At 36.9% G+C, this 10675-nt stretch overlaps 1 protein-coding gene across 1 annotated transcript; it reads left to right on the top strand.

Moving 5' to 3' along the window:
- Window positions 1-5652: 5652 nt before the first annotated feature.
- On the top strand, window positions 5653-8419 carry LOC131076994 (tubulin alpha-4 chain). The gene is made up of 4 exons (XM_058014356.2): window positions 5653-5859; window positions 6058-6292; window positions 6888-7258; window positions 7401-8419. The coding sequence occupies exons 1-4, from the start codon at window positions 5767-5769 to the stop codon at window positions 8055-8057; spliced, it is 1356 nt and encodes a 451-aa protein (XP_057870339.1). The 5' UTR covers window positions 5653-5766; the 3' UTR covers window positions 8058-8419.
- The last annotated feature ends 2256 nt before the right edge of the window (window positions 8420-10675 follow it).

The raw sequence follows: 10675 nt of genomic DNA, 5'->3' as shown, positions 1-10675 counted from the left end.
CCATCCCTGGGATGCTAACACCAACCTGGGACCCGAATAGATCAAACTAGGTGTCTACAGGGGGTACCTTGGCTAGGGGCACATGACTTTTAACAATCATGGATAGGGCCTTGAGCATCTCCAAGCCTCTCCTGTCAAATATCAATATATCTCTTAATGTGCTGATGACATTCCTGACCTGGGGGAGGATGTTCTCTCGGTTCAGGATTCCCTCAAAATCTCTCAGATTCTACTCTAAAGAATTGATCTACTCAAAATTGATAGAGATAGATAAATCGCGATCAATAGGAGGGGAAGAAGGATTAGAACTCCTAGGAGAGTTAGGCTGTGAATTAGAAGGAGAAGGCCCCCCAATCATAATAGACTTTAGACTGTGAGAGGTCAAGAACTCATTGGAATTAGATGATTGTCCACCCTACATGGTGCCAGGTAGAGGACTATAATGATCAGGAGGGAAGCTCCTCCTGGATGACCTCCTGACTATGACTCATGTTGTAGTCTGGGTCGTAAAGCTCATAAGTTGATCAACAACCAAATCGTGGAACATGGACACCTATGCAAGTCTTTGGAAGAAGATGTAGGACTATTTTGTTTTGATGTGTCTAAGATAAAAATGTGAAAAGGGAAAAAAGGTGTTTGTTGTTTTTGGTTTTTGTTTTGCTCCTCTTTTTTAATTTTATTTTTTAAAAGTTTTCAAGCTTTTTAAAAAGAATGTGATGAAAAGTAAAACAACTATGCTAAGTCAGAAAATGAAGTAAAGCAACTAAGCTATGAAAGAAAAGAAAACACACTCGAATCCCCCTTCATGTCAGGTTCACCAAAATGTAATGGAAGGAATTTGTCACCTCAAGGATGATGAATCCTCAAGGACAAACTGTCCTTCTGATTACCTCTTCGAACAGGCACAACGCTGATCCATGGGATAATAGAATTATGCAAGGAGCATCAGATGCTCGAGAGACATTTCTAGACGACTTTGCAGAGCCTCTGTCCACAGTATGAGCATGCAGAGTAGGGATGCTAGCGTGACACATTGTCATCCTGTACGGACAAAGTGCAGAGTCCGAGCAGAAAGCTCGAGATGCATTGACATAATTTACTAAGTAGCTAAACAATACTGAAATATGCATAAAACATATATTACAAGGTAGAATAAAGTAAATGCTAAAAGGATGAAGGAATCTTACAACCGGTCCACGCTATGAAGCCTCCTACAAGATAGTCTCTTCTCCACGAAGCTGTGCCTACACACATGCAAGAGAGAAAATGTTGGGGGTTGTGTTTTGGAGCCTGCCTAACTCAAACCCCCATTTTGGTGTTTCCACATCCACGGACAACCCCAGATAGCCACAAGAAAGGAAGATGATAAAAAAGAATACAAAGACAAATATGAAAGACAATGTTATGTTATTTGGTAATTGTAAAATAAACGAGATATTGGAAAATGAAAGATAGAGTTAGATTACTCCCCTAGTGCTTAGGAAGTGTTGGTATGCTTAGTAAACTTGGTAGCTTGACAATGGTGATGGTATTTCCAAGAGCTTCAATCTCCAAGAGAAAGTCTCCAATCTGCCAAAAGATCCTTTGAAAATATCCCAAAATCAAAGATATAGGCTAAGGGATGAGTTTGAATGTCAGTGGCTGCATAGGAAGGCGTTGTGATTCCTTCCTGGCACAAGTAGTAATGTCACAATGACCACCTACTGGCTGGCAGGTTGGCAGGATGGTAGCGCGCCACATGGATGTCTTTGCGTCGCGTCTGTGTCCGCAAGCCTGTCAGGTTGCCAGAATTGGTAATGCCTCTTGGGAAGTTGACATGTACTTCTTCGGTGGACAAAAGGACAAGTTGGCGGACCTATCCTCCAAGCATCGTGGGGGAGGCACCACATGTCACAATTGCCACTAAAGGTGATGAGGGTGATATTTTTGACTCTACACTTTGATGCAACAATTTTCTCTATGATGATAGATTTGATGTGTGCTCATGATTTTGGTAACATAAGTGTGCTCAATGTGTTCAAGATTGTGTAAGTTGATAGTTGTTGCATACACACAAACACACACACACACACACACACACATTCATCTTGGGGAACTTGCAAGGCTAAAGTGTTACTTTTTATCATTGGCACAATCATAAATTTACCTTTTTTAAGGGGTTCATTTAAGAGGGCATGCAAATCTTTGCAATTTCGATAATTTTATAAATATTTATACTCTGTAGAGCATAGCATAGAGCAATGGATTCGTTGACATAAGGGTGGAAGCATAAAACACATCAATTAGATCTATGAATGTTGAAGAGATCTTGAGGCATATACTTTACCTATGATAAAGCTCAAGTTGTTATGTATTTAGAGAGAAATTATTTCTAAATCATAGATAGGGCTCCACATTCTAAAATCTTCATCAAAGCCATCCATCTTTAATCAATAAGCTAAGTACATCTCTCCTTTTCCTTTTTTCTTTCCTAAATGGTATTCAATTCATTCTATTAATATTAAAACAAGTTACAAAAGGATTCTTATTATGATAGTACATAAAGTAAACACCAATTGATTTACAAGATGGTAGTTTTTATACCATACACAACTAATAGGATATTAGATAGTGGTAGATACTTCGAAGCAAAACTACCAATGACTATACATTATAGACTTATATGGTATAAAAACTTTGAAACCAATAATTTCATGAACAATAACTAACTATTATAAAGTGTATCAATGATAGACTAGGGGACCGATGATTATGAAGTATAATAGTGACATATCAAGTGAAAAAGATTCTAAACCATATTAGTGATGAGAGCATGAGCAGGTGCTAAGGAATTATGAACCACAAGGCTCATTTTATCTTTTGACCAATTTCACTCTCCATTATAGAAAATTGATGTCTTTGGATATTCTAGTCTAGTTGAATTGCTTCTATTAGGGGAATATTTGTCTAGAGCATATAGTTTCATGGCATTACATGATTAGACAACAAAAACTAGTGTTACCTTTGAGAAAATTATATATGATAATGACATCATTTATTAGTGCCAACAACATTTAATCAATTTTGTGAAGTGTCCCCATGGAAGTTACCCCACTGAATTCCAAGCTAGTACATGATAAAGAGATGATATTAACTTTCTTTCTTGACCACTTCATTTAAACCCACTTTGAATTTGTCACGTATGTAATATTTATCTAGAGCCTTCGTGAGCTCCTGATCTCATGTGATGATAATGACATTGATGATGAGGTGGATAAGATATCAATGTTTATCCTATGCCACTCTACTCCTTTGATGAAATCTAATCCCAACAATTCTTGTATTGCTTCCAAAATGTTGTCACTTTATTAGAAAAAAACCATCTCATTCTTGCAACTTTTATCTTGCCAAGGAATTTACCATTGTTGGAGATTACCTCCCACTAAATTGGCTCCGTGTGCTTTGAAGTAGAGAGCAAAGAGTAGAAACTTGTTAGAACAAGATTCAAATGAGATAACACCAATTGATGTCTATTTAGGAACTATCTTGAATGTGTGTTATAGATGGAGGAACCTCATTGCATATAGAATTGATATGACCATATCATTACTCCTTCACATGCTGCTTCCATTATATTAAGTAATCCAAATTTGTTGAATCAACTTACTTTGCACATGGTTTTAATGGTTGCATATATTTTTTCTTTTATGTGGCCTTCACATCTTCTTCCAAAAGCTTTTACAGGGATGACCAACTACTAATGTCAATGCTAATGATTAATTCATTAGGATTATTTATGACATGTATGGAGAGAGAATAGTTTTCTATTTCCTTCATAATAATAAATAATTTATTTATGTTGCATAATTTCCACTACTATAGGGCCATGTAATAGGGTTTTTGCTTTATCTTCATTATTTGCTCTTGGTTTTTAACTTCCAGAGTTAGTTTTGACCATATTACTTTAAAAGTCTTCGATCATGCAACTTGCACTTGAAAAACCTAAATTACTTCTTAAGATGATCTTAAAATTCTATTTTTTATTCACCATTAAAAATAAATATCATTAAATATAAATCAATTAATTAATTAATTAATAGCTGAATCTAATTGAAATCAATTATTATTTATATATCTACATTCTACATAAATAACCTAAAGAAAATTTATTTTCCTTAATCAAAATGCATAAACAAATCATGAAATTGCTAATTCTTTAAAATAATCATAGAACCACTAATTTTCTAAAATTTCTCAACTATTTATTTATTTATCTACTCTAATTTAAAATTTATGAGACCTCATGCACAATATCCCAATAATCGTGTATCCTATTGGTACTAACAAACTTGCACAATTGGTCTAATTACTAACTTTTTTTAGCGTATATCAATGAACTTTTGATCAAAGGTTATTGACCAATTAAATCAATTTTTAATAAGCGTACTAGTAGCCATTATAGCTTTTAAAGTTGTATTTTTGTTGTTTGGGTAGTAACGATGCACACTATGCACACTGTGGGATCCTTTATGTGTGCAAGAGTAAAAAAAATACACATTTCATAGTGTTGCTTGATACTTGCTTAAAGAGTACAAATAAAAGTATACAAATAGATCAATTTTGATCCAAAAATATTAAAAAACAAACAACTATTAATACAAACAAAATTTATTAATGAACTTTTAAATATTTGTTTTTTGATTTTTTAAATAATTAAAAAATTAAGTATAAAAAAAAATGAACCGTACTTGAAACATGAATGTGCTCTTCTCCTATATGACCTCACCCTCGAACGCGTCTATTTTGACTCCAAAACGACAGTACGGATTGACTAACACGTGTGTTAGTCGTGCATATTACACTGTCGATTTTACAATTAACGACTGCAATTGACTAACATGTCACTAACACCCTGTACGAAAGGTTCGTTTTGAAACCAGAATAAAAGCAGTCCTCACCCTCACCCTCACCCCCATAATTAACGACTCTTCTCCTATATGACCTCACCCTTGGAAGCGTCTATTTTGACTCCAAAACAATAGTACGGATTGACTAACACGCGTGTTAGTCGTGCATTTTACACTACCGATTTTACAATTAACGACTGCGATTGACTAACATGTCACTAACCCCTGTATGAAAGGTTCGTTTTGAAACAAGAATAAAAGCAGCCCTCACCCTCACCCTCACCCTCACCCTCATAATTACTAACATAGTCACAACCAAAATTAATTAACCCCAGCAGCGGGCCTGCCCTCTAACCCTAATTAACATGTAAAATACAAAGAAGAATTTACAAGATTTACAATTTCCACTGAACATTAGGTTGGAAATTGCAATCATAGTTACTATTCTCAACAAACGGGTGGTAACCCCAACGTCCCCATTTGCCAAATGGGCCCCGCCCCACCGCACCTGGCGGGGCCCACGCATGGTAAGATAAAGCTGTTATAGGTAACACTTCTTTTCCAGCGCGCGGACCCAAATTTAAAATCTTCTCCCATTTCCAATACGAAGTACGTACATACGGTTCTGACAGCCACGTGACAGCAGATCGCCCGTTGATTGATGCTAGAGAGAGAACATACGGAACTGTAGAGAGAGAAATTTATGTAAATTAAAAAATAAGGAAAAATTATTGGCGGGGATATAAAACGGACAGAGGAGGGGAGAAAGGGGCATCGCAGAAGAGTAGGGCGTCTTTGCAAACGCCTTCTTCACTGTTATTCGCTCTTACAGCAAAACATTTTTTAAAAAAAATTTCTCCTGTGTGATTAAGCTTCGAAAATGAGGGAGTGCATTTCAATCCACATTGGCCAGGCCGGAATCCAGGTCGGAAATGCATGCTGGGAGCTCTACTGCCTCGAGCACGGTATTCAGGTCAGTTACTTTAAAAGAAAGGTTTCTGGCGATTTTTGTTCTGGGTCTAGCATGCATTTTTGGTAAAAATGTCGTTTAAAGGGAGTTTAAGCGTTCTTTGGTAGAGATTGGTGATATGTTTTGTCTGTTTTCTTAGGGTTTGAATTGTGTAGACTGTGTTTCTAGATCTTTGTATTGAGGGTTTTGTTTCTTGTCTAGCCTGATGGGCAAATGCCCAGCGATAAGAGTATTGGAGGCGGAGACGATGCTTTCAATACGTTTTTCAGCGAGACTGGTGCTGGTAAACATGTTCCTCGGGCTGTATTTGTAGATCTGGAACCCACTGTTATAGATGAGGTTCGCACTGGCATGTACCGTCAGCTCTTTCACCCGGAGCAGCTTATCAGTGGCAAAGAAGACGCGGCTAACAACTTTGCACGTGGCCATTACACCAGTAAGTTTTTCTTTTAAATATTTTTGCTATACATTTTTCATTGCCTTCTTTGTCAGGGACGGGGGTATTACCTCCTCTTCTTAAATCTGGTGTATGGAGTATTCTGCTGAAGGTTTTGCTTGTTGAGGGTATTTTGTTTTTTGAATTTATTTATTTTTCGATAGGGAACATATATTTAGCGGGCATGCTATTCTTCAATTCAGATGTGTTAAATATATTCTGAAATCTTCACAATCTAGATGTATTGAAATTATTCTGAAATCTTAATGGTTTAGTACTTGGTTTATAATATTTGACTGTAATTATTGAAGTTCAAATTATGATTAAGCCAATTTGTTTTTCTGAGACCTTCACAATCTCCTCTGTTTAGGCACCTGCGCGGCTTAATGGTTTGGTACTTGGTTCGGGTTTTTCGATTGTAGTTTTTGAAGTTATTTCTGGCTTAATGGTTTAGAACTTGATTTGAATTTTTTGATTGTAATTATTGGAGTTCAGATGTATGAATGTTATATCAAGGCTAATTTTGAAATTACATATTAGGTCTTAAGCCAATTTGTTTTCAAATGAGTTTACGAATATCTTTCGACTATTGCAGTTGGCAAAGAGATCGTGGACCTTTGCCTGGACCGTATCAGGAAGCTTGCAGATAACTGCACAGGTCTCCAGGGTTTTCTGGTTTTCAACGCAGTGGGCGGAGGGACTGGATCTGGACTAGGCTCTCTTCTTCTGGAACGCCTCTCTGTGGACTATGGCAAAAAATCCAAGCTAGGCTTCACTGTGTATCCTTCGCCACAGGTTTCGACATCTGTGGTTGAGCCCTACAACAGTGTGCTCTCCACACACTCACTTTTGGAACACACTGATGTCGCCGTGCTTTTGGACAATGAAGCCATATATGACATTTGCCGCCGTTCACTGGACATTGAACGCCCGACCTACACAAATCTGAACCGCCTCGTCTCACAGGTAGTCATTGACACTAAGTTGCTTTGAAATTCTAGTAAAGATTATCTTGCTTTGAAATCTTAATAAAACCTCGGCTGCTTTGAAACTCCAATAAATTCTAGTTTTATATTGAGATCGAGGTTTGATATGGTTGAATTTGCAGGTCATTTCCTCATTGACCGCTTCCCTCCGCTTTGATGGAGCTTTGAATGTGGATGTAACGGAATTCCAGACAAATCTGGTCCCATACCCTAGGATCCACTTCATGCTCTCATCTTTTGCGCCTGTGATTTCAGCAGAAAAGGCATACCATGAGCAGCTCTCCGTGGCAGAAATCACCAACAGTGCGTTCGAGCCATCTTCTATGATGGCTAAGTGCGACCCTCGCCACGGCAAGTACATGGCATGCTGCCTTATGTACAGGGGAGATGTTGTCCCCAAAGATGTCAATGCCGCTGTTGCCACCATTAAGACCAAGAGGACCATCCAGTTTGTGGACTGGTGCCCCACTGGATTCAAGTGCGGAATTAACTACCAGCCTCCCACTGTTGTTCCAGGCGGCGACCTGGCCAAGGTTCAAAGGGCTGTCTGCATGATTTCCAATTCTACCAGTGTGGCCGAGGTGTTTTCCAGGATTGATCATAAGTTTGATCTCATGTATGCCAAGCGAGCATTTGTTCATTGGTATGTGGGTGAGGGTATGGAAGAGGGGGAGTTTTCTGAGGCGCGTGAGGATCTGGCTGCTCTGGAGAAGGATTATGAGGAGGTCGGCGCTGAGTCTGGTGAGGGTGACGAGGGTGATGAGGGGGATGAGTACTGAACGATTTGTAGCTAGATTTGTCGCAGTAACTGATTTTCTTGCTTTCTTTTCAATGGAATAAGTTCGGACAAAATATGACTGTTATCGTTTAGCTATCCAGTGCTTTGGATGTAGCCTGCCCGGAAATGTGGTTTGTTAAAAACAATCTGAAATGCAGTTTGTGAAATATTTTTCCAAGTTTTCTTCTGTTCTAATAGTGGTTTTAGGTGCTTCAGTGCTTATGTCGAATGCTCTCTTGGGATGCTAGTCTTTATATTTTCAAGATTTTTCATTGAAAAGGATCTTTAAACATGTTATTATCCATCAATTGAGCCAGAATAATTTGACTGTTTCGCAAATATATATTTGATGTCATTTTCACACTTACTATTACTTGATAGATTGATCTCCTTTTTACACGATCGAATGGTGGTTTCTGCGATTTGGCGTAATTTGTGTAAACACGTCAACATTTTCAGGCTGGCCCCTATAATAATTAGGCAAGGTTTTGGATTTTTATGAATGGCTGGCAGCGTGCTCCTTAATAATAAGTATTGATTGATGTGTTCAGGCTGGCCTCTATAATAATTGGACAAGGTTTTGGATTTTTATGAATGGCTGCAGCGTACTCTAATAATTAGGTTTGATTGATGTGTTTATACTGGCCTCTATGATAATAATTAGGCAAGATTTTGGATTTTTATGAATGGCTGTCGCATAGCAAAATTTTGATATGGGCCTATCGTGTCATAATAAAAATTCATATAGAAATTATCTTGAAATAGATCTTGATCTTATCTTGTATCCTATTATTTTATAGATGCGGATGAGAATTTATTTTAATTTGTTATATTATTATTATGTATAAATCTATAATAAATGAGATTCAATTTATAAATGAAATTAAATTATTTGAATGACATTGTTTTTACGATTGAAGTGTGCAGTTTGAGTTAAATTCATTGATTAATGGGTTGGTGAATAGTAAGTAGTTCATAAGAATCCGTTTCTCATCATCGAGTTAGCAAGCTAAGTGGCTTTATCCTTTAGGAGGAACTCCATACTTGAATTGGAGTAGTTTTAGGATGGACGAATGGATAGTCTTGAATGCTTATCTTTGTGAGTACTCACCTAGATGCAATGAGTGATTAAGTGTACCATTCGTTTTCATGAGAGATGGAGTCTTTGAACCACTACTCATAAAAAGGTCGGTGACATTAATTCAAAATTATCTCTTACTCATCAACATATAATATTTTTCATTTTATATTTAAAAAAAAACTTTAAGTTATTAGTAAATTTTAAAAATTACAATTTGTTAGATTTTATAAATTCTTATAAGAATCTTTATGGGTACATATTTATGGGTTTGATTGTGATCAACATATTGCATCATACAACATGATCCATCATAAAGATGAAAGGTGAAAGATGAAAGATGATAAGGAAACATTATTACCAAAATTTATAGTTTAATCCTAGCTATTGTGAAAACTAGACTATTGAATTATGGTTAGCTTACCTTCATTCGGACCTTTCCATCTACACAAAAGATAGAAACCTATCTTGGAGATAAGTTGGTAAAAAACCTCTCAATTTTTCATAAGCTTATCTTCTTTTTTTTTTGTCTTTACAAAGAAAATTGTTTTTAATCTTTGCGAGTAAAGGTAAAAAACATTTACTAACAAAAGAGTGTTTCAATTTTTATTTGTCTACGTATTGAGAGTTTTTTTTTATTAGTCGTTTGATGAATTTGATTATCATGCAAATCTCCTTGTGACATTAACCCGTCTCATTTGAGTAGATGATGCCCTCAGAGGTGAGGTTGGGGGGGGGTGAATCAACATCTAACCTCGGTGGGATTTGTGACCCACAGTATTCACTTACTTGCCAATAAGAGAATATTACTGCTACAAGAGGGGCTTGCACATGCAGGAAGGCCAAGTGCCTAGAGCTCACTGCTCAATTACAAAATGGGAAGTCTCATTGAATTACAAAAATGGATTATATAAATCCAATGTCTTGTATTGCTTCAAAATAGCATCTACTATGCCAGATCCAGTACCGGTTTATAGCTCTGCTTCATACATAAACCTTTAACCTATAATTCGCATAATAGGTCTGTCTTAATTCACCTACCTTTTTTTTTCACCTTAAAATGTTCTACAATGATCTCTTATATATATGAGTCATTTTACAACCTGCCAAGTCGGCTTACAATGATTTTACAATAATTTACAAAATATATTATAAACAAAATTCCTATTGGCTTCTGTGCCGGTATACTTCCTTTCACTGCCGATGGTCTGTGTGCGGATGTAGAGTCTGACCTTGCTGGTGCCAATAAATTGTCTTGCCGGTGTCATAGGATTGTAAGGTTGCCATCAATGACAAAACCTTCAATCACCTACAATATCTCGCATTGATGGCAACACTCATGAGAAAAATCCAAAAATTGTCATCCAAAAAGAATATGCCAGAATTGTCTTGCCAAAAGTTGTGTACCAAAAGAATATGTGCTCCCCCTGAGCTGATGAGTCATTTGCTGGTTATTTTTCTCATTCCACTACTCCCCCTTTGGCATCAATGACAAAGGCTTCAATCACCTACAATATCTCATTGGAGTGTGCATTTGCCAA

Source organism: Cryptomeria japonica, chromosome 6 (assembly GCF_030272615.1).
Source record: "Cryptomeria japonica chromosome 6, Sugi_1.0, whole genome shotgun sequence".
In the NCBI taxonomy this organism is placed as follows: domain Eukaryota; kingdom Viridiplantae; phylum Streptophyta; class Pinopsida; order Cupressales; family Cupressaceae; genus Cryptomeria; species Cryptomeria japonica.
The sequence above is the reverse complement of the archived record's forward strand: the minus strand, read 5'-3'. Positions and strand labels throughout refer to the sequence as shown.

Bases quoted from the DNA above. Each gene is read 5' to 3' on its own strand.
- LOC131076994 (XM_058014356.2), top strand. From the start codon at position 5,767: ATGAGGGAGTGCATTTCAATCCACATTGGCCAGGCCGGAATCCAGGTC. The intron at 6,293-6,887 runs GTAAGTTTTTCT...CGACTATTGCAG, and splicing joins TGCACGTGGCCATTACACCA to TTGGCAAAGAGATCGTGGAC. The intron at 7,259-7,400 runs GTAGTCATTGAC...TTGAATTTGCAG, and splicing joins TGAACCGCCTCGTCTCACAG to GTCATTTCCTCATTGACCGC.